Source organism: Mercenaria mercenaria, chromosome 8 (assembly GCF_021730395.1).
Source record: "Mercenaria mercenaria strain notata chromosome 8, MADL_Memer_1, whole genome shotgun sequence".
In the NCBI taxonomy this organism is placed as follows: domain Eukaryota; kingdom Metazoa; phylum Mollusca; class Bivalvia; order Venerida; family Veneridae; genus Mercenaria; species Mercenaria mercenaria.
The window spans coordinates 6199714-6223754 of NC_069368.1; the positions used below are offsets into that span (position 1 = coordinate 6199714).

Here is a 24041-nt window from a genome sequence, read left to right on the forward strand (position 1 = left end):
CATGATTTAAATCTCACAAACGTTCAAAAAAGGACGTTTAAAACTTGTCAAAATTATTAATTTTGGAGTTTAGTGTCTGGAAATTGTACAGACAGTGAAATAATAATGATCACTTAAATGAACAGGGTCCAAATGAATGCTCGAGTTAGCCAAGGTACTTAAACTACTGAAACTTGATCAATGTTTCAGTGTGTATCAACATACACTTTAACAAGGAATTAGTTATGATAAGAATTGATACACAATTCTAACATGGCTCTTTTTGATTGCAAGTTCAACAAAGGAGACAGTCAAGCTATATATATTCTGCGATAAACAACGGTTGAAACGCGGATTGGTAAGAGAGCATAATGATGTCAAATTGGCACATGACATGCAGTTCATCACCACTTGGATAAATCAAGTCCAGCTTTCTGTTTATCAAAATATTTCAATGAGCATGTAAGAATGAAAACAATCAAGACTTTCTTGTGGTTTATCGTCTAATTTACTATTGTTTATCATTCAGATGCTTGGATATTAAACCATATAAATCAGGTGACAAACCACTCTAAGGTATTGATTATTTGATAAGTGTTTGATGGGCCATCAAGTAGGGCAGGCATCTTATATAAGACTGTTGAATTTGCCAAATATGTAGATTTTCTAGATTCAGCATCAGAACCCAGACTTTTCAAATAGGGAACCTTTTTTTAAAAAACAAACACATCTATAACAGTCAAAAAGAATTTAACAAGTTTAATGAGCAAGAAAATAGACAAGTAGTAAACTACAAATAATCACATTTACATACATAACTTCTTTTTTACTGTATTTATTACATATATCCTATTCTGTTGTAGTATAGTGTTGTAGTATAGTGAACACCATTGTCAAGAACCATTTTTTCTCATACTTTAAATCAAAGTTGACAATAAATGCATCAGTTCTATAATTAAATGCTTCTTCAAGATCACATTCAGAGACAGTACTATATAACGTGTAACAAAACAATTTGACATAAAATGTAAAAATATACTTTTTTTTTCTACAAAAATAAGTATCTACATCATAAAAAATGTACATGTTATTCAAATTGAAACTGCAACGTATGTATCAAAAATTCAGCAAAATTTTAAAAATTCAGCAGTTCACATTGCATATTTAGTTACCGGTATTACAGACATCACACCCAGACTGCTCAGAAAGATGATGGGAATTAAAGAAAAATACAGGAACTACAAATTTTCAGTATCACTGTTAATTAATGAAAAACATATCGGTAGGAAAATAGAAATCGTTGAATGCTATAATTTTTTAATGTCTTTTTCTTTTTTTTATGATAAATCTAATATCCTGAGCGAGTTCAACAAAGTATTGTTTTAGATTTTGTTCTCTTCCTTAACTGATTGTCAACATTTTTTGATACATAGACAAACCGTATGCAAGTATGTATGGAAATACACAAAAATCGTAAAGAGGAGTTTGAGCCAGCAAACTTTTTAAACCTCTCACAGCACATTAAACAATACATGTAAACATAAATACAGTAAATAAACATGATTTTTAATTTGATATCACAGATTTATTTTTAATTAACACAAAAATCTTGTGCTTGAAAAAATGAACTACTCTACTACTATTAACCTTTACTGGACGGAATGAATAGAAAAAAATCGGACGGAAAGAAAATTGAAATTGCTGTGATCAGAAGAGGTAATTAATGAAAGCGGACAGAAATAAGAATAAATTCATGAAAACTGTATGATAAAACATAAACTAATGGTTGTCTTCCCAGTGTTCTGAGAATCATCGGTCAATGATATAAATGTACAATAATGACATGAACCGAAAAAAGGTAAATGTATCGTTGCAATACAACATGAAGTGGATGTAAAACTGTTGTATTTCTTGCCCTCATACAACAGTTCTGTATTCACTGCTTGCAGTAACAAAACATGAGTGTATCCAATGGTAACAATGGCTAAGTATTCATTTGCATAGTTTTAACATTTAACATTAGAAATGTAAAATATGATAAAATCAGTTCACAACATTAATAATGTCTTTAACAGGCACTTCTCCTATTTATCTCTCGTTAAACAGGTTAATCTTGAAGATTATATTTTATTGGGGAATTACTTTTTTTCACATCTGGCTCGGTAATTAGATTTTTTTTTTCTTAGACGGGGAAAGTTTGTAAAATTTGACAAAACCAAAATCAACTAAATGGTCTTTTTTACTTGGCGACTTGCATTGACGTAGATAGTTACATATATACTGTTAATACTTTTGGAAAGAGAAAAATTTGGTCTTTTAGGAGAATTTTAAAGTCTGCCAAGAAATGTGATGACCTCTTAACATTCATAAAAGAAACCCATCTGTGAACTGAAATCATTAGACATTTTTTTAATATATATTTAACAATAATATATGCCTAAATCTTAAAAACATGCGATAAAAAGCAAAGTGGAAAAAAAAAGTGGAAAAAAATTCCTTTGTTTTACTTTTCTACTCTATTTCATTGATACTATCACAGATCATACAAAAGTCATATTTTCACATTTGATTCAGTTCTTCACATTTTGTTCTTCATTATCATTTTTGCACATTTCTTACAATTTCTAACATTTATTACAAAAGTCACAATTCATATTTTATTTAGGATTTTCATATTTCAACAAGTTTTACAAATAATGTTCTTTACAACTGAATTTTCACATTCTCCTTCAGTTTTTTTTTCATTTTTCACATTCTCCCATTTTGTCCATAATCTGTGTCTTTTCCATGTCTAATTTAGTGAGCTGTGCCTTCAATTCGGCCAGTTTCTCGTTGGCTTCAGACATGATATCTGACCATGACATCTGAGCTTGACCTTTCTTGCCCTTTGAACTTTCAGCAAGGTCAGTCTGAGTTGCTACTTCCTCTGTGAGTTGTTGGATTTTGCCCTTTACTTCAAGAATAGACTTGTTGACCTCAGTAAAGTCAGCACACAGGTCATCATATTTGTCTTCAGCAGATTTCTGAAAAAAAAAACCCACAACTTTATGTCAAATTGGCTAGTTTTTTTTTCTTGTTGTATTTTTCAAATTACATGGAATGCAAATTTCTTTCAACTCATGAAAACTATACACTATCTGAAAGCATTTTTAACTTGTAATGAGTACTTGCTTGTATAGTATTGTGTGGCTGTCCTAAAATTCTGACTTCGTTTGGACTCTAGGTCATATCCTCCACATTCGAAGTCAAATGCTCTGCCCCTACACTTACAACCTAACACTAATGGTGCTACTAGACTACAAGCAGTCATAGTTTATGAACATACAACATCATTTAAGCTGAACAGTCAAACCTGTGTGAAAGACCATCAGTGGTAAGAAACCACTTGGCTCTTGAGACCACCAGTTTCAGCTCCAGCTGAAAACTTTGCAGTGTACTTAAACCTGTGAATAGAGATCTATCACCTTTTGACGCTTCAATGTTGAGTATCATCAGACTGGTTGGCAGACTTTACAGACTGGTTTGCAGACTTTACAGACTGGTTTTACTGTAATCACAATTACTCACCGGGTCTGGTATACTGCCTAAATCAGCATCTCCTTGTTCAGCATGGTTAGCAAATGTTTGCCATAAAGCATGGCCTGTCATGTTGGATGCTACAAATCTCAATGGCAGCTTTCTATTCAGTGGTGTTTGACCTTAAAAAATGTAAAGAAATACATGAATCGATTGTATACTGTCTGTTCAACATATATTTCATATACAGAACTGTATCTGAGGTAAGAAACTTTGTTTGAGTCCAGTCCTAAAATGCCAGCATTTGATTGGTTGTTGCTAAACCCAATTTTGAAACTGACCAATGACAAGCTTGCAATCTCAGACTGGTCTCCAACTTTGGTCTTACAACTTTGGCACTCTTTATGAAAATGTTTCCTCCCATAACCAAATAATTTTTCCACTAGTATCTCTCAAAATCAGATGAAATGTAAAATACATATCTGCAAGGAAAACGAACAGCAAAAACTAATTATTTCTACTTCTGTAATGAAAAATTACAATGTAAGTACCTCTTCATTAACCTTTAGCCTGCTAAATTTCTATAATGGACTGGTCCATCATTCAATTTGAGCAGTACCAAATATCATTTGAAGGGGTGTTTACTGAAAATTTACTGATTGAATAGCGAACAGTTTAGACCATGATCAGACTGCACGGATGTGCAGGCTGATCTTGGTATGCACTGGTCGCAAAGGCAGAATAACTTGCCGCCAGCAGGCTTAAGGTTAAACTGTATAGGTATGATTTGTGAAAGTTAACACACTAGTTATATTGCACAGAAAAGCAAAACTGCTGTCAAAAGAAAAGTTCTACTCTGTACAAACTTCAAGATAATACAAAATGTAAAATTGTCATATATAAGAATTTTTCTTCATTTGATTCTTAGAATACATACTGCCTGGTGAGAATTTATGACTCAAACGCAGGAGTGAACGGTCCACATTGTGTGCTGTGCCCTGAGATTTTGCCTGATGCACCTTATCTTCCATGCTTCCCAGCATCGTGTGTAGCTTGTTGGTCATCGTGAAACTTGAGTATTCATTCAGCCTGAAATATGGGTGGAGTTGAAAGAAATGTGAGAGGAGATGAATGAAATACAGGTGGAGCTTAATTAAACCATACAGGAGCTTAATTAAACAATACAGGAGCTTAATTAAACCATACAGGAGCTTAATTAAACCATACAGGAGCTTAATTAAACCATATAGGAGTTTAGTTAAGATAGGAGTTTCGTTGATGTAGCAGGAGCTGACAAATAAGTAGGACAAGTTAAATAAAGGCAGAGTTTAAAATGTTAATGGGTGTTGTAAGAAATTCCTGGTTATAATAAAACTGAAGAACCATAATTCTGCTTGTATGAATAGTATGTGTTTATGTTTCGTGTCTTTTTCAACAATTCTTTACTCACATAAATGAGTGTCTACTTGTAGCAGTGAGCACAATGCCCAACTTTATGCTACTGGCTCACAGAAAAATCATGCCATAGACAAGGGATTCCTCACCCAACCCAGTAACATTATACTGGCACTGGATTGATAAATCTATGAGCTATCCTTTTAATGCCAACTGCCAAAGCAAGGAAGCTGCTAGTACCATTTTTCAAATCTTTGGTATGAAGCAGCAACGAAGTGAATCCATGACTTCCAACAATTGTATCGGCAATATGACCATTTTGTGTTGATTCGCCGTAAAACCCAACTCACTCACTCACTCCAACAATTGTAGTGGGCACTCGACCACTAAGCTACGGAGGTGGTCATGTAAGGTTTCCACAGAACAACTTATTCCTTTTTACTGATAATGGGATAATTTTAAATTTCTGACAACTAGATACACTGAAAAAATGTCATATTTAATGCCAAGTGTGACTTGTAGATTAAAAGTACCTTTCTCTAAGCCTATCAGGGTTGAAATGCACGCCCTCGACATTGGTTGCCGGCAACAATTTGACATCAAGGAGGTCTTCCACCATCTTGACTTTTTCATCTTCTGTATGACAGTTGCCGAACATCTGTTGTAGAAGTTTCAAAGCGCCATCTACACTTGGCTCATTCTTGATTGAACCTGCTGTGTTGCGACGGAAACGAGCAAAGAACAAATCGTCGCAAACAACCGCCATTGCTCGGTGGTATTCCCTCTGGAAATTGGGGTTGCTGTCATTCCTCAAGTCACCTAAGTATTAGATAAACTTCATTTTGATTCCTACAGTTTGCAGTAAATATAGAAAAAATAGGGAAGTTATTCTTACACAAATATAAAATCCACAAAAATTAGTCCACCCTGAATAAAAGTGACTTTATAGAATCTGGAAGCACACACAACTTAGATATATAATAAAACAAAATGGATATGCCTTCTTGCCAATGTAGATTTTTTGCATGCTAATAGCCACTTTAGGCATGCAATTGCCATCTAAAAATGTGTAATAGGACAAGACTCTCAGAAATGAACCATACATAAGCAAGTAGATGACTTGATACAATCACCTGTACATTTTTTCCTCCTTTTGCTATGATTAAATGTTTACCTGATTTGATATGGGCTAGAGTGTGAACCAAAACAACTGTAAATTCTCCAACAGTTTCCAGTCTTGCTGAACGTACATACAGTATGTTGTTATTGGCATCGAAAAAGAAGGAATTCCTGTATGGGTTATTGCGTAATCTCTCATTTGGTGGAATTTTGTCGGCTATGAGTAGCGTAACAGGTGCGTGCTGACAATGAGCTGAGACCAGTTCCGAAATAAAGCAACCAAACTTGTACACGATGAACTTCCGAGCATCAAGCTTGTTAAGGTCCATCGGTTCAAGTTTGGAGTCCGTGGTCCACTCAGAATCCTTCGCGTCATGGAACCCATCACCTAGTAATAAAGACAAATATACTGTGAAATCATTTAATTTCGTGGGCATAAAATTTCATGGTTTTGGCCAAACTGGCTGTTTCTTGTGAACACAAATTCATGAATTTCAAATTTTGAAGACACAAGAATTGGGAATTTTGTTTTTTTCCTTGGTATTAAATTTTGTGGACTCAGGCCACCAAGAAACATGGATGTTAATGATTTTACAGTAACAGCTATTCTCTTTCTACACACTGTAGCAAGACTGGGTCAAAAATAACAATGTCAAATTTGGAGACCAGTCTAAAAATGTTCTAACTGGTTGATTCTTAACTCAATCTTGCACCCGACCAATGAAAAGACTGCATTTTCTAAGAATGGTCTAAAAAGTCATTTTATAATAAACAGGCAATAAGATGCCTAGCTTCCACATTATTTAGATCAAAGTTGAAATTATTTCTGTTAGGAAAAGAGATGAAAAGCAAATTAAATATTGTAGCACCTTAATAAATATTGAAAAGTCGCACCTGAAAAATGTTCTCACAAGCAAACAAAAAGGAGAACTTTCTAATTTTTGTACAATTCTTGAATTAAACAAATTAGCTTGACAGTTTGCAAATCTTTCTTACAGTATTTTCACTGTAAAACAAATAAAAGATATATGACTGAACACAACTACAGTCAAATTAGGTCTGGAATAAGCAAAATAAATTTGTTTTCCAATATTAAGCATATCACAAGACTAAAGGGAAGAATTTCAACTTAACTTACTTCTGATTTTATCCTTCTGATCACCTTTGTGAGCCCCTTTCTCAATCTGTGACTTAATACTCTCTAGTTTCTGATACAGCGGTGAAGCCATCAGTAATGCAACAAGTTCAGCCTCGTTAATGGGCGCGGCCATTTTGTAAGCTGACGGAAGTTCCGTCTGCATATCTTCATCTTCTGAGAAATGCTGGGCTGTTGAGACAGGTGATGATGGTCGGCCAAGAGCAAGAGCCTGGGCCGATTCTATATTCATGGCTTCGTTCAAAGTAAGTGCCTAGAAAAAATATTATATAGAGTTTATTCCTGATATTATCATTGAAATGAATATAAATCAATTATTTGGTATATTTCAGATATCTCCTGAACTATTTGAAAAAGACAATTTCACATTCAATATTGGCACCAGTTCAAAATAATACAATTCAGGCTTTTTTCTTTAACAACCACATTCCTAAAAATATAATATTAGATCTCCTTCACAATAACCTAAATAAATACTAGCAGGAAACACCATTCATGTGAGTGTCGGGGCCAACTCCAGCAATTTATGTGAACTGTTTTTCTAATATTTACTAAGTTTGAATTACTTGAAACCCTGTATAACTTGAGCTTGCAACTTTAAATGACCAATATCTTACTGTGTATTACAAGGCACTATGGTAACTGAGTTCTTTGATATTTGTGGGTGACAAATTTTTCATGGATTTCATTAGTTCACCAGTGAACAAAAGTAAATACATGTACATATAAAATCCCTTCTGCTATATTTTTTTTTGTCTTTATCATTTGAAATCCAAGGATTCAGGTCTTCTTAAAAGAAAAGAAAAGAAATATAATTCCAATAAAAGTAAACTGTTTCATAGTATCGTAATTTTTTCTCTCACCTCGTCAGCTTTCATCCTCTGTATCTGACTTTGTTGTCGGAGTTCAAGTTCCAGACGATTATCCTCTGCGTTGTTTATCAATTCCGCCTGCTTCTTGCGCAACTTCTCCTCTTTCTTTTCCTGGATACGTTGCTGAATCACATTCTGCTGACGGAGTCGGTCGGAATCAATTCTGTTGACGAGTCTCTGCAGGTCAAGTTCGTGTTGCTCAAGTAATTCTTTCTGTTTATCCTCGCTTGCTCCCTGACTCTTTAATTTCTCAACCTCAGCCTAGAATAGTAACGAAACGTTATTCATATACTTTATTGTACTGGCCCGTCAATTTGTTATAAGTAAGTTATCAATTCAAATGAGACGACATCCTGTCCTTATGGGAAGCAGCGCTCTAGTTTATAATTTGCTTGCCATTCAAACCTAAGTACACTGTTTTCCCATACAGACTAAAAAGTGATTTGAATAAGTTTTAAGCCGAAATACTGTAAAATCATTAACATTTGAGGGGGACTACTTTTTTGCAGATTTCATCTTGACTCAATCAAAAAAATTAAATCTAAATGAAGAAGTCAAATTCCTACTTATTCCAAAGTTGAAATCCACATATTCATATACCCATGAAATCCACATATTCATATACCCATGAAATCCACATATTCATATACCCATGAAATAACTGTTTTTACTCCTATCACACAAATTTCATGCCCATGAAAGTAAACGGTTTCACAGAAAATAATTTGTATACTGAAAAATCATCAATATTCCTGGGGGGCTAACTTTCATAGATTTAAAAATTCCAATTCATTTTATATTCAAGATTTGACATCCATGAATTTGTATCACCACAAAATAGCCATTTCAACAAAAACCACAAAATTTGTGCCCACAAAATTAACTGTTTTCACTGGCAACTATGCAATTTTGAATCAATACACAAACTTAAAATTTGTTCAGTTCATACCCTAGCTTTTTCTTTCTGTGTTTTAATGATATCGTCTCTTCTCTGGCCAAGCGCTTTAAATGTTTTCTCGAACTTTTCCTTTTCTTCCTGTGTTTCACGTTCTAACTGTTGTACGTATGCTTCCATCTGATTTTCCATGTGTTTCTGCTCCTCAGACTCAAACTCTTTAAACAGAACAAATAACTTTATTACAGCATTATTCATATGCGTGGTTGTGTTCATAAAATTATGAAATTAGCAGATCAATGTCAAAATGTTCATATATTAGGTGGTTGTGTTCATATGAAATATGCAGGCCTCCAGATCAATGTCAAAATTTCAAAGTTTTTAAAACGAGAAAACATTCAATTTGTAACTTCACAATCAACAACTGTATAAATTCGCACTGATGCATATTCATGATTTCTTAGCTGGTTACTCTTTTTAAGATCATTCAAATCTTTGACTCTTTACACACCATACAAACTGCCATTATGGGTATTAACGAAAAGTGCGCATCAACAACATGTTCATGCAAGTGCAAGACAAAAGAAAGGAGACTTCATAGGTGACATAATGGGGTAGATATCTGTATGAAGTGGTTTAAAACTAAAAACAGATAAAAACATTGCTCCTAGTATTCAAGAGCCAGGAGGGTAGCAGGCAGACTACAACAGACAAGGTCTCTCAGTCAAGTCTGCCTGTATTATCAGATGTACAGCTGTAATTAGAAAAATATGTGGGTCGAATGCAATACTGTACATATCAAATAAAGGTGTTACAACAGTATTGCATTCAACAATGAAATTCATCTTTTACCTTGTTGTTCTTTTCTCATTTTTGCCTCTTCTTCCTTCCTCTGTTGTTCCAGTGTCTGCTTCATGTTTTCAAGTTCCGAGGCCGACTGCTCAGCATCTGTTGCACCATCTTTGTTTGGTGTGAACTCGCGTAATGCATCTGCAAACTCCTAAAAGTGGGACAAAAATAAAACATACTTTAGTTTGATTTATAGCTTGATTGTGTTAAAGGTTTTCATTTTATTTGTATATCACTCTTATGTTTGCTTTCTGAAAATACAAGTACTGCTGTCATGTTAGAAGATGATGTTGTGACTCCAGTGGGGCTCCAACCTAGTACTCTTATGTTGAGATACCAACAGCTTTACCACTAGACAACCCCTCCAATCAAACATGTGTGCACATTTAACATTTTATACATCTCCCGCTAAATGCCACATACTGTATAATCACTCATTTTTGTTAGGTACTAATCTTATTGGACTTCGTTGTTGCATCACTCCAAAAATTTAAATCCTAACAAACATGTAAAATTCACACTGAATTCATCTTCAAAAGATGAAATCCATTAATTCATATCCGCAAGAAATAACCAAAGCTTTGGAATTTTATGCAAACAAAATTAAATGACTTTACAGTATTTGAAAGCAAATAAACTTCTACACAATTTACTTCAATAATCAAGGACTGTCTCACAATCTTTTTTACTTTATCAGGGACTCTCTCACAATTTTTTTAATTCAAAACAGCTGAAAAGTTCCATTAATGCATAAATACTAAAGTTAATCATTACAAGAAATATTGTTAAACAGAAAAATGTGAATCTCAAACTTGTGTGAAGTGTAACTCTTACCTTGTAATGTCTTTCTTTAAGTGCCAATTTTGCCTTAGCAAATCCAAGTTCCCAGTCAGCCAGTGCTCCCTGTTCAACGCTGCTTCTTTCATTCGCTTGTTTACGATCGAGTTCAGCAAGTTCCTGCTGGTGTTGTTTCATCAGCTCGGCACGTTTCTCTTGCAGTTCCTCCGGGCTGTATCCTGCTTTCTGAAGTTTAGAAGACAAAAACAAGTGTATTAGATTTTATCTTGTCTGTTAACATTTATATTCTTATGTCACACCAAGTCAGTATGTTTATTTTGCATTTAGAACTGTAATTCAGTTAAAATATTTTTTCTTGTCCCATACCTGACAAAATTTGTATTGCAAATAGTGACTGGTTATCAAATTAGTATCAAAAAATATGCATAAATTCAGTTGCAGAGATATGATATATATCTAGGAATGCAAAATTACTCTTGAGTAAGAGCTGTTGGACATTTCATTATACAAAGCTTAAAATTTTTCCATTTCATCCATATTACTCTAATTTGTGAATTTATTTAATTCCAAGAGCATGAAATTTCATGGTTTAGCCAAAACAGCTGTTTTGTGGGGATATAAATTTGGTGGACTTCAACTTTCGAACATAAACAAATTTTACTTTTTTGTTGGGATTAAATTTTGTGGACTGACTCATGCATGAAATATGTGAAAATTAATCTCCATGAAAATCAACGATTTCACAGTACTGAACGAATGATACACAAACAACATTACACAAATGATGACATTTTAATTGTTAATATGGAAAAACATCGACATCTTTTGTTCCATTGTATATCTGTATAATAAAGTCGTATTTTCTGGGTAACCATCACCAAAATGTACAAAGTAAACAGAACCATTTAAATCTGAGGTTCTTTTTTCTAGGTTTCAGGAAATAAATCAATGGAACAAGAAACAGTCAAGCTCAATGAAACTGGCCAATACCTGCAAGTCAAAGAGTTCCTTGTTGTGTCGCTTAGACATTTCAGTACGTATAGGATCATACTTGGCATTCAGTCTGCTAAGGGCTTCATTCACCATCATTCGTTTCTGGGCTGCATACTGAGTCTCCAGGTCGGCTAACTCCTGCATAATGTATTAGTACTATTATATTATTACACTCAGAAAGCAGAGAGGCAACTTATGTGTGATTTATGGTTACACTTACATTATTACAATTACAAAACAAGAGAGGCAACTCATGTTCAGGTAATGTTTGATCACAAAATTTTAAACTAAATTCTAATCACATTAACAAAACAGGGAGAAAACTCCTGTTGAAATTATAATTACAAAATGCATTATCAAAAGCAAAACAGAGCTAAATCCTGTTTGATATATGATTACAATTACATTGTTACAATCAAAAAACAAGGGGGAGACAACTCCTGTTGAATGTATAATTACAAATGCATTATCAAAGGTGTGTGTGTGTGTGTGTTCGGGTTTAACGTTTTTTTCAACAATTGCATTATCAAATGTAAAACAGAGCTAAATCTGTTACAATCATAAAACAAGAGGACCATGATGGTCCTGAATCGCTCACCTGTCCCCACATGACCCAGTTTTGAACTGAGTATGATGTCGTTTTTTTCTATTATTTGACATAGTGACCTAGTATTTGAGCTCATGTGACCCAGTTTTGAACTTGACCTAGATACTGAGATAAAAATTCTGACCAAGTTTCATGAAGATCCATTGAAAAATATGGCCTCTAGAGAGGTCACAAGGTTTTTCTATTATCTGACCTAATGACCTAGTTTTTGAAGGCACTTGACCCAGTTTCGAACTTGACCTAGATACCATCAAGGTGAACATTCTCACCAATTTTCATGAAGATCTCATGGAAAGTACAGCCTCTAGAGAGGTCACAAGGTTTTTCTATTAATTGACCTAAGGACCTAGATTTTAAAGGCACGTGACCCAGTTTCGAACTTGACCTAGATATCATCAAGATGAACATTCTGACCAATTTTCATGAAGATCTCATGAAAAGTATGGCCTCTAGAGAGGTCACAAGGTTTTTCTATTTTTAGACCTAATGACCTAGTTTTTGACCACACATCATCCACTTTCGAACTTGACCAAGATATCATCAAGGTGAACATTCTGACTAATTTTCATGAAGATCCTTTCAAAAATAAGGCCTCTAGAGAGGTCACAAGGTTTTTCTATTTTTAGACCTAATGACCTAGTTTTTGACTGCATGTGACCCACTTTCGAACTTGACCTAGATATCATCAAAGTGAACATTCAGACCAACTTTCATGAAGGTCCATGGAAAAATATGGCCTCTAGAGAGGTCACAAGGTTTTTCTATTTTAAGACCTAATGACCTAGTTTTTGGACTGCACGTGACCCAGTTTCAAACTTGGCCTAGATATCATCAAGATGAACATTCTGAACAATTTTCATGAAGATCCATTGAAAAATATGGCCTCTAGAGAGGTCACAAGGTTTTTCTATTTTTAGACCTACTGACCTAGTTTTTGACAGCACGTGACCCAGTTTCGTACTTGACCTAGATATCATCAAGATGAACATTCAGACCAACTTTCATACAGATCCTATGAAAAATATGGCCTCTAGAGAGGTCACAAGGTTTTTCTATTATTTGACCTACTGACCTAGTTTTTGACAGCACGTGACCCAGGTTCGAACTTGACCTAGATATCATCAAGATGAACATTCTGACTAACTTTCATGAAGATCCATTGAAAAATATGGCCTCTAGAGAGGTCACAAGGTTTTTCTATTTTTAGACCTACTGACCTAGTTTTGAACGCAGTTGACCCAGTTTCGAACTTGACCTAGATATCATCAAGATGAACATTCTGACCAACTTTCATGAAGATCCCATGAAAAATGTGACCTCTAGAGTGGTCACAAGCAAAAGTTTACGCACGGACGCACGCACGGACGACGGACCCTGCGCGATCACAAAAGCTCACACTGTCACTGTGTGACATGTGAGCTAAAAAGGGAGACAACTCCTGTGTAATGTATGATGTTATGTCAATTACATTCTTACAAAATAGACATATTCCTGTTCAATAAGTGATTACTATTTCATTATCATTAATCATCTGCCTGTTCTGTCTGCACCAGGTTTTATTCTATAACAATCTGCAAATGCTTCAAACGTTCAAGGCGCTGCAAAGTACTGCAGATTCTCATTTGAATATACAGTAACTAAAATTGAAGTCTAACCTGAGCATGTCTCTGTGCAAGGACAGCCTTGATAACTTTCTCGCTGTCTTCATCTCCATTGTCCTTGATGCCCTCCTTGATGGCCTTGTGCTCCGCCTCCTTTGCTTTCTAAAAATAGAAATACAGTCAAATATGTATAATTTATTTATTTGGGTTTTACAGCACACCAACACAGTATAGGTTATATATACAGCCAAACAGGACTACAAAGCCAGCCATGAGAATGACACAATCTGGCTGCTTATATCGGGGAGCCACTAAGGCAGGTTCAACTGTATGAAGAAATAAATGAATGTAATGAAAATTTATCTGACATTTTATCTCACTCACCAAGAACACATTGAAACTTTTAATTGAAGACCATATCTAAGAATCCAGACTTATTTTATATGAGCCGTGCCATGTGAAAACCAACATAGTGGCTTTGCGACCAGCATGGATCCAGACCAGCCTGCGCACGGATGTGCAGGCTGATCTTGGTCTGCACAGGTCACAAAGGCAGAATCACTTGCTGTCAGCAGGCTAAAGGTTATTAAGTACAGTGGAAGAATAATATGGCCTGAACATTTCAAAGTTAAAACCAGTGTTTTGACTTAAAACAAATGCACTTGTCTAAAAAAAAATCCTTACCTTAAGATGAAGTTCTTCTACTTCTTTTTTATGATCCAACATTGTACGAGTGAATTCAATATCATTACGACGTTGAAGGTCTTCAAGTTTGCGATTACGCCTCTTGGACAACGAGTCGCTGAGTGCTCTTAACTGTCTATCTCTCTCCATCTCGAGTTTCTCGGCGAGATCCTCCATTTCCTTCTCATGCTGTGACATCATCTGCAAATAATTGTTTGAGCGTTTTGTAAAATGTCTAAGCTTTTATGGATTCTTTTTCGTTCTAAATATATGTCTGTAACAATGTTACTTGGAGTGTGGATCTCTGACTAGTCCTACAACAACAACATTCTCTGCAACAACTCCTTGTAAAACACTGAAGTAAGGCAATTTCAATAACTAATGAAATGAGCCACACAATGAGAAAACCAACATAGTGCATTTGCGACCAGCATGGATCCAGAACAGCCTGCGCATCTGTGCAGTCTGGTCAGGATCCATGCTGTTTGCTTTCAAAGCCTATTGCAATTTGAGAAACCGTTAGTGAACATCATGGATCCTGACCTGACTGAATGCACAAATTTTTCAGCAACTGCAATACCTACTGCAAATTAGGTAATTTTAGTGTCCCTTTTATTTTGTACTTGAAAGACAAACAGTATATTCATACATAAAGAATTTACAGCTGGTTATACTGTTAGATATAATACTGCTTTAATAATATTCACAAGTGATCTGACTTTGAAGTTCAGACTGCTTATAAATATTCATGAAAATATAACAATCATGAATATCAACCCATCTCAAGTATGTTTTAAACTTCTACAACTAATGTTTAAAGAGTAATTGTATGTACTGCTAATTCTACTACTTTTACAACCATATCAAATATCAAACTGGCCTCATGCAAAACTAGACTTAATATTTCCCCTGTTTTTTTTTTCTACTTGTCTCCATAAATTCACAAAACTAAAAGTCATATAAAACTGAATTCATCTGTTTTAACCTAAATTCCATAAACTTTTTTGGCACCAAAAACTTCTTTATTAAGCTTTGGTGTAACTTACAGCATCAATTTCTTTCTGGCTGAGATCTGGTCGAGCCTCAATCTCAGCTTGGTGTCTATTCTTCTTCTCCCGCAGTATCTTGTTCCGTTCCTCATCCAACTGTTTCTTCAGAGCTATCTCCTCTTCATGAGCCTCGTTATCGAGTTTACCAGCTGTCTTATCGAAGAAATCTTTGTGCTGTTTGCGTAGACTGTCTTTGAACTGATCCTGTTTCAAGAGATTGAGATACAGTGAAATCATCAATTTTTGTGGTGGACTAATTTTTGTGGATTTCATGGTTTGGACAATCAACAAAATTTAACCCTTACCCTGCTAAATTTATATGAAGAATTTGTCCATTTTTCAATTTGAACAGTACCATTAACTGTTACAAGAGGTGCTTACAAAAAAGATACTGACTGACTAGGAAACAATGCAGATCTTAATCAGACTGCATGGATGTGCAGGCTGATCATGATCTACAATGGTCGCAAAGACAGAATAAGAATGATAACTGTAAATCCAAAGGAAGCAGTAAATTTCTTATTGATTTTATGTTCAAATGTTAAAATCAACAAATTTATACCCCCAAGAAATAGTCCTTTTTGGCCCAAAAAATTCAATGATTTTACAATACATAACATTATTTGACCATTTCAGGACTGCCTCAAAAAAACCATCAAAGAAGAACATTCCAATTTCCTAAAACAGAATAATCATAGTTAACTGATTTCATTCCTTCTAACAGATTTTTTCCTTTCATTCATGAAAGCGACAGTTTGTGGGATGTACATTGTATCTAGAGACCACTGATTTGCAATCCATATGGACTGAATGATCTATTTTCAGCAACCACCAGTTTCACCTTTTTGCTAAAACTAAACAATTTCATGCAGTCTTTTTTTTCTTAATTAACATAATGATGAGAAAGGTCACATCACCTTAATATCTTCCAATACCTTAATTTATTTACCATGAAACATATACCATAAAATGAAATAAATTATTTTAAGTACCTGTGATTTCTTTAGAACCCTTTCCTCCATTGATTCTCCCACACTGACCTGTGGAGCTATCAATAACCCTGTATCCATGGCAACACCACCCTGGTTGTCCGTGGTTACATTCTGCTGCATCTGTTTCTTCTGGTCGGCTATAATTCTCTGTGCTTCAATTTCCTCCATCTTACGTAGTGACTCGGCCATCCTGCGGCTTCGTCTGGCCTGGAGTTTAGCCTAGAAAATACCAAATGCAAATACTGTAGTGAATCTTACATCACTATATTTTATAAAAGCTTAGCAAAGGACATGGATGCCTGGTCATTCCCTAAGAAAATACTGTAAAACTTTTTTTTTTGTTTTTTGAATAATTTTCCTGGAGTTTCTGCTTGCCTGAACCCGCAAAATTCATCCTATTTACAAATAATTAAAATTCACATTTATTTCATGTGAAAATATTCACCATTAGTATAATTCAAATTCAAGTAGGATATCATTTTTACAATTTCATGAATATTAAACCTTGCGAACATACTCAAAATTTCAAATTCGCAAAATATTTTAACCCAGAGAAAATATGTACTTTTACAGTAATACCGTATGTACAGAATTTACCTGTAGATCATTACGCAGTCTCTGTTTCTCCAGGTTCAATTCCTGTGACAGACCCTCCTGTTCCTTGCGATATTCATCCATCAACCTCTGAAGCGCCACCTGTTCCGAAGCTGGACAATTGTCACTTGCCGCCTTCAAAATCTGCCGCTGATTTTCTCGAATACCTGCTGTGTGTTCATCATTCAGGTTCTTTGTCAATTTATGTTTATGCTCATTTTCTTCAGCGTCCATTTCTGCTTCGGCAGCTGTCATCTGCTGTTCAAACAACTGTTTGAGGATTTCAAGCTCTCTTTCAAGTTCATCGTTGCGGCCTTCTTGGATCAATTTTGCCGTTCTCTGAAAATGCGAGAAAATTATACAAACTGAATCTGTATCAACTAGCAATTATGAGTCCTACCTCTTTTAGGACAGGTATAACACCGAGATCCTTGAAGAGCTATACTTGCAACACTGACTATAAAATCTGGATAGCATTTCAGCTGACAACAAGATGACTTTTGAAATAATTTTAGCAGAAACGACACAATTTCCAACACAAGATAAATGCATGGTAGCAAATATATCAACAATGTTTATGCATATGAGTAGTAAGCAATACCTATATTGCATATACATAGTAAACAATACCGTTTATACTTATGTGTAGTAATCAGTATTATTTATAAGCATACGCATAGTAAGCAATACCAATTTATGCATATGTGTAGTATATTGCTATACATAACAACAAGTATCTTGTTAAAACTGCCAATTAGTTCAATGCAGTTTTATGCTACACATAAATCTACGTATTTAAAACTTCAGATTTTGGTTTTCCAAGTACATAATGAACATGTACAGCGAAACAGTGAGCTACAGCTAGTGGTAACAACTCTTGAATAACTGAAATAAAGAAAGAGAAAACTTACATCGTTCTTGAATTTCTCCTGTTCATCCTTCAGTTTATCAAATCTACGTTTACGTAGTGCTGCCATTTTCTCCTCAAGGCTATGAAGTTGTTGTTGTTTACCATTTTGGTGTTTCTGCTCGAGGGCGGCCTCGGTATCTTTGTGCTGCTGTAGCAGTTTGTCTCGTAGTTCTGCCGTTATCACACCTTGTTCAGCCATGCGATCCTAAGAACATAGATTATCACTGTTATATACAAATGTCCACTGATTCAAATCTGAAGTTACAGATTAACCCTTACCCTGCTATATTTCTATAATGGACTGGTCCATCTTTCAATTTGGACAGTACCACTTATTACTCAAAGGGGTTTTCACTGAAAATTTACTGACTGGATAGTGAACAGTGCAGACCATGATCAGACTGCACGGATGTGCAGGCTGATCTTGGTCTGCACTGGTTGCAAAGGCAGAATCATCTGCTGCCAGCAGGCTAAGGGTTAAGAATAACATTCTCTGTCAATTTACAGTAAAAAAAATAGTATTTCTATTTTCAACATTTTACTGTTATACAAAAATTAAAAGGTAAGGATTGATTTCCTTGGCACAGAGCATAGCAAACACTGCCAGAGCTTGCTTTTATTCTTATAATGCATTTCTTTTGAAATGTACCATGAAATAATAAATATTTGTAGGGGGGACAACATTATATGGGCTGCTTGTATGGAAAAATATATTCTTTTTTGGTCACTAAAGGAGTATCCACATTATGATTTATTGATGCCACTCAAGAATTGAAGTGTAAAGATTTAACATACTATTTGTTCCTTCATCCTGTCTGACAGTTTCCTGCGCTCCTCGTTTCCAAAGTTATCTTCAAGGTCAACCTCAAGTTTAGCTGTACCTGCAGCCTCTTGGGATTGTAGCGTGTCCAGCACGCTCTGTGACATCTTCAGCTTCACCTCAGAGTTATCTCCACCTCCCTGCGGAGCCGGAAGACCAGCGGCCTCAGCCTGAAATATTTAAAGATATAGATATAATACTGAAAAAGTGCAAAAAAAATAAGAAAGAATAACATTGTTACTATAGGGAAGTGCATATCTGAAAATATGAAGTAACAAAAGTGTTTCAAGGACCTGTAAATGCATGTAAAAATGTGGACTTTGTTTCAAGGATCTTTTATTGAAATACTGTAGGAAAACACTGAATTAAAACCAAGTCAAACATGGAACCCACAGCGTGGAGGGGCATCATCAACTTTTTACGAAAGTTTCTAAGACAGAAAGATGTTCACCTCTTTGGTCTGCTTTTCACGAAGAGCATCTTCTCTTGCTTTGCGTCTCATGGCCAGTTTACGGTGAAGATCACTCGTCTGTCGGTCCTTACTCGCATCATGCTTATTCATTGCTTTTCCAAGTTGATCGCTGTATGACCGTATAATTTCTGCTATCTGGGCTGCATTAGCTGCACCTGGAATATAATAATTGTTGTAATATAACAGGACAATTTTTACAATTTAGAACATGTACGCATTCTATTTCAGAAGTTCAGAAGTGCATGGAGGTCATCTGACTTAACCTACAGGTCCTGGGTTTGGATCAAGGTGAAAACAGAACTTTAACCGCTGGCTAGAAAATATGTAACATAGGTACAATAACTGGTCGCAAAACCCTATGATCGTGATGAATGCCCCAACAACACTGCACTGACAGAGGAAATAAGGCCATTACCTCTGCAATGCTTGGACCTGCCTTGATAAGTCATCATTCACATGTACACTACATGGTGACCATGTGTACAAGGTTTCATAAGATTCCCTTAAAAACTTCTCTTCCAACCCAACAGACTGTAAGGTGGTTGCTATGTATCCCCACTCCTCACTTAATTTTGTTTTCCCCGAGTATAATAGATACTTTCAGACTAGCAGAACATTAAAACACTAATCATAAGCAGACATTTTGAAAGCAGACTATGTACCTTGTATATCACTGACAAGCTTATCGGCCATTTCATTGGACATTTGTTTGCGTTTTCCATCTTCATCCTCCACCAGATCTCTCAGGGCATCCTCTTCCTCCTTGAGGAGCTCACGTTCAAGTCTCAGTCGTTCACCGTTCTGACGTCTCAGAAGTTCGGCAAATGCTTTGCCAACACCCTGCATATTACCCTGTGTAAATAACAAAGGCAAACTCTACATGATCTTTTTTGTATGATCACATTATAATCTATAAACATATTAAGGAACTTACATAACTGCATGGGATGGAAAACCAAGTGCTAGCAAGGTTTTCTTTAACCCTTACCTTGCTAAGTTTCTATCATGAACTTGTCTATCTTTCAACTTGGACAGTACTATTTAGTATTAACTGTTAAAAGGGGTGCTTACCAAAACGATACTGACTGAATGGCGAACAGTGCAGATCCTGATCTGACTGCACAGATAAGCATGATAAGAGTTAATATCATTGCAAAATTTTCAAAGACATCATAAATTATAACTTGATCATACCCTATAATTATGAATCATCAGTTTGCATACATATTTTACTTATCTTTTCCCTGGTGAACAAGTAACATAAAGGTGATTTCCTACCAAGATAAACTAATCTTTCCCCACTGGGTGGGCAAGAGTTAGTTTGTCTATGTATGATTAATATTACATAAATATGTCACTATAAATGTATTGTGCATTGTCTCAACTGGCTGGTTTTCGAAACTACGGGGACTAAGCTAAAGGATGGGCTATATCTGGAACATGACTGGATGAAAACTAACCACATTTTAGGAATAATTAAATATGTCTAAAACACAATCATGCTTTCTATGCACATGCAGTTCTTTAGTATGAAATATTGGATAATTCAATACTGTGAAAGCAGAAATTTTCGCGAGGTTTTGATATATTTGCGAGGCCCTACATCTTGCGAAAATTAATCCTGGTGTAAATATTCACCATTAGTATAATTCAAATTGAAGTAGTATACAATTTTTACAATTTCGTGAATATTAAACATCGTAAACATTATAATTATTAAGTCAAAATTTCAAATTCGCGAAATTTTTAACCCACAGAAGTATGTGCTTTTACAGTATTTGTGGAAGATAATACTGACCCGTCCTCCTGTTATATTAGTGGTACTGGTTTCTGTCATCATCCCGCCTCCACCACTCTTCTGTAACTGTTCTAACACAGATTTGTTTATCGGTATCTGTCCGGAATTCAACCGGTCCAATAACAGTTGTAATGCAAGCATCAAATCTTCCTCACGTGTACACGGTGAACCAGCACCTATAATTCAAAAATTATCTAGAGAAAAATCTTATTAAAAACATTTTATTCTTTTTTATTTTGTTGGGTTTAACGTCGCACCAACACAATTTTAGGTCATATGGTGACTTTCCAGCTTTAATGGTGGAGGAAGACCCCAGGTGCCCCTCCGTGCATAATTTCATCACGAGCGGGCACCTGGGTAGAACCACCGACCTTCCGTAAGCCAGCTTTCACTTTCAATATTCACCTCCCTTTATATAGTTACCAAAAACGCATTTCAACTTTGCCACTATCTCTAAATTATTTTCAAATAAAAATTCATTTTAAAAAAGAAAACATAATTATTTTACAAATGAATAATAGCAACTGAACAGAACAAACAATCAACTTGAAGATGATGCTGACACTTTCTCGAAACTTTTATCAGTAAAAGGACCCTCTCTTGGAAAATTATAACTAAAAGATATTAAAGAAACTCAGTGTGCCATAATAAAATAAATTTTACCAGAAAATTTGGGCTTGCTTGAGTCACCAATTCCAAGACTTGCATTGATGATTGTTGGACCAGCACCCATTCCTGCACCTTGTAGACCTTCTCTGGCCAGTCGTTTTTCCCGCTCCTCTAATTTTCTTTCAAGTTCCTCAAATTTATCAGGATCCATATTGAGCAAGAGTTCCCGAAGTCCCTGGACCTGCTCGAGCATCTTGTTGTAGAAGACCTGGTTATCCTCCTTCTGGCGTGCCAGCTGCGCTGCCAAGTGAAGGTTCTGATCCTCCAGCTTGTCGTAAAACACGCGAACATTGAAATCTTCAAGAAGTCCTTCTGTCGCTTTCACTGATCCAGTTTCTGCAGCATAAAAAATTGGACTCTTTGGTCTTAATAGAACCAAATTTATGAAACAAAAAGGTAAGGAAAAAACTGATGATCTTTTTCTAATCTCTCTCTCTCTACTATATACTAGTATTCTATAAAAACTTGATCTCTTAATCCATGAACTTGGTTGCAAGTTTGATACCCAGGTAAGACAACATTCTCTGTGAAGATTTAACAAAGAAAAGTCTAAAAGTAATTGTCCTCTGCCATCAATTCAAATGGGGGAGATGTCAGTTACTTTCAGAAAACAATCCAGTACTGGTACAGAACCCACTTCATTACATAATCCAACTACAGCTGAAAAACTAACATAAACAATTTTTATGATAATCATAACTATACAATCATGTTTGCCTATAAGACACAGTTTGAGGGTTGAGAGCAATACTGTCTTAACTCCTACCAAATAAAGAAGGAGTTATGGCAGTATTGCGCTAAACCCTCGAAAATTTTTGTACGGGTCATATTTCAAATTCAACTAGGGGGAAGTTTCTTATAAACAAGTTCTTGGTATTATTTTTATATTTTATAAAGAAAATGTGTACTAGTAACTTGTTTCATGTGAAACTGGCATGTTTTAAGCCATTTGTAAGACTAACTTCTGAAAAATATAAAATGATTGGGAAAACAATTCTACAATTCTTTCTGGTATAATCAGTGTGAATAAATTATCACATCTTATATGGGGGTCAGTGCAAGACCCTCTAGAAATATATAAAAAGATCTATTCATGTTGTAATACGATTGTATAATTGCCTCGGTAGACTAGTGGTAGAGCTTCCCCTTTCTGAGTGCGGATAGTTGTACTTTCGCTCGCCAGCCATGCCAAAGCAGACATGAAAATTGGTACCAGTCACTTGCTTGCTGGGCGTACAGCATTAAAAGGGAAACTGACTTCCCTTCTCTTACAGTCAACCATTATATAAACTAGTTTACACCTATTACTGTTCAGACATAAAACAAATTTTACAATTTTACTAATAATTCACATACCATACGCAGGTGCCGATTTGAGGTCAGCTCCTTCACCATCACCCTCAGACCTTATTCCAAGTGATTCACGTACATCCGTTTCTCTGCAATGAAAATCGATCAAATGCATGTATCATTAAAGGGACAATACTCCTGTCTTACCAGTATATAAAATTAAAGTCAAAATACAACAATAAAACCTTTTTTTATTTAACAGTTATTGTAAATAAAAAGAGAAAAATAAGTGATTACAAGTCCCTGGCAGTATTTATCTATAACAAAATTCATGAAGTCTGTAAAACATGCCATGGCAAATAGCTTTTTACTGTGTTAGTCACACAGTAAAAATCTGATGTCTAATATCAACTCTGATTTATGACTATAGATATTTCGTAGCTGGAGATGTTATTTTTTCCCCATCAGATCTCTCCTTAAGACTCTGTAACAGTACTCTGTAATGTCTGTGTGATGAAGTTTTCTCATTAGGCTAGGTATCATTCTTGGGAGGTAACTGTAGTTGGACACACATAATTCCTTTTGATAAAAACCAGAGAATGCCAAGAGTTCATGCAGAGAATACATAATTTGCTGAATGTGAGACCCACTACCCTAATGTTTGTGTGCATGAAAATACATTATGCTGAATGTGAGACCAACTACCATAATGTCTGTGTGCATGAAAATACATTATGCTGAATGTGAGACCCACTACTCTAATCTTTGTGTGCATGAAAATACATTATGCTGAATGTGAGACCCACTACTCTAATCTTTGTGTGCATGAAAATACATTATGCTGAATGTGAGACGGGCACTACTCTTAATGTTTGTGTGCATGAAAATATATTATGCTGAATGTAAGACCCACTACACTAATGTTTGTGTGCATGTTAAATACATTACGCTGAATGTGAGACAAACTACTCTAATGTTTGTGT

The 24041-nt window shown here is 35.3% G+C and overlaps 1 protein-coding gene across 1 annotated transcript in view; it reads right to left on the reverse strand.

Moving 5' to 3' along the window:
* Positions 1-723: 723 nt before the first annotated feature.
* LOC123565532 (uncharacterized) overlaps positions 724-24041 on the reverse strand; it is a 170146-nt gene continuing 146828 nt past the window's right edge. Inside the window, exons 92-114 of the mRNA XM_053550318.1 lie at positions 23125-23207; positions 21763-22104; positions 21100-21275; positions 19964-20153; positions 19281-19456; positions 18805-18999; positions 18011-18214; positions 17103-17438; positions 16506-16724; positions 15511-15717; positions 14465-14665; positions 13835-13942; positions 11570-11710; positions 10616-10804; positions 9785-9932; positions 8987-9150; positions 8029-8298; positions 7148-7418; positions 6065-6397; positions 5424-5709; positions 4433-4584; positions 3547-3677; positions 724-3002 (exon numbers count right to left, since the gene is read on the reverse strand). Coding sequence (XP_053406293.1) covers positions 2721-3002; positions 3547-3677; positions 4433-4584; positions 5424-5709; positions 6065-6397; positions 7148-7418; positions 8029-8298; positions 8987-9150; positions 9785-9932; positions 10616-10804; positions 11570-11710; positions 13835-13942; positions 14465-14665; positions 15511-15717; positions 16506-16724; positions 17103-17438; positions 18011-18214; positions 18805-18999; positions 19281-19456; positions 19964-20153; positions 21100-21275; positions 21763-22104; positions 23125-23207 — 4804 coding nt within the window. The 3' untranslated portion in view covers positions 724-2720. The remainder of the gene's footprint in view (positions 3003-3546; positions 3678-4432; positions 4585-5423; positions 5710-6064; positions 6398-7147; positions 7419-8028; positions 8299-8986; positions 9151-9784; positions 9933-10615; positions 10805-11569; positions 11711-13834; positions 13943-14464; positions 14666-15510; positions 15718-16505; positions 16725-17102; positions 17439-18010; positions 18215-18804; positions 19000-19280; positions 19457-19963; positions 20154-21099; positions 21276-21762; positions 22105-23124; positions 23208-24041) is intronic.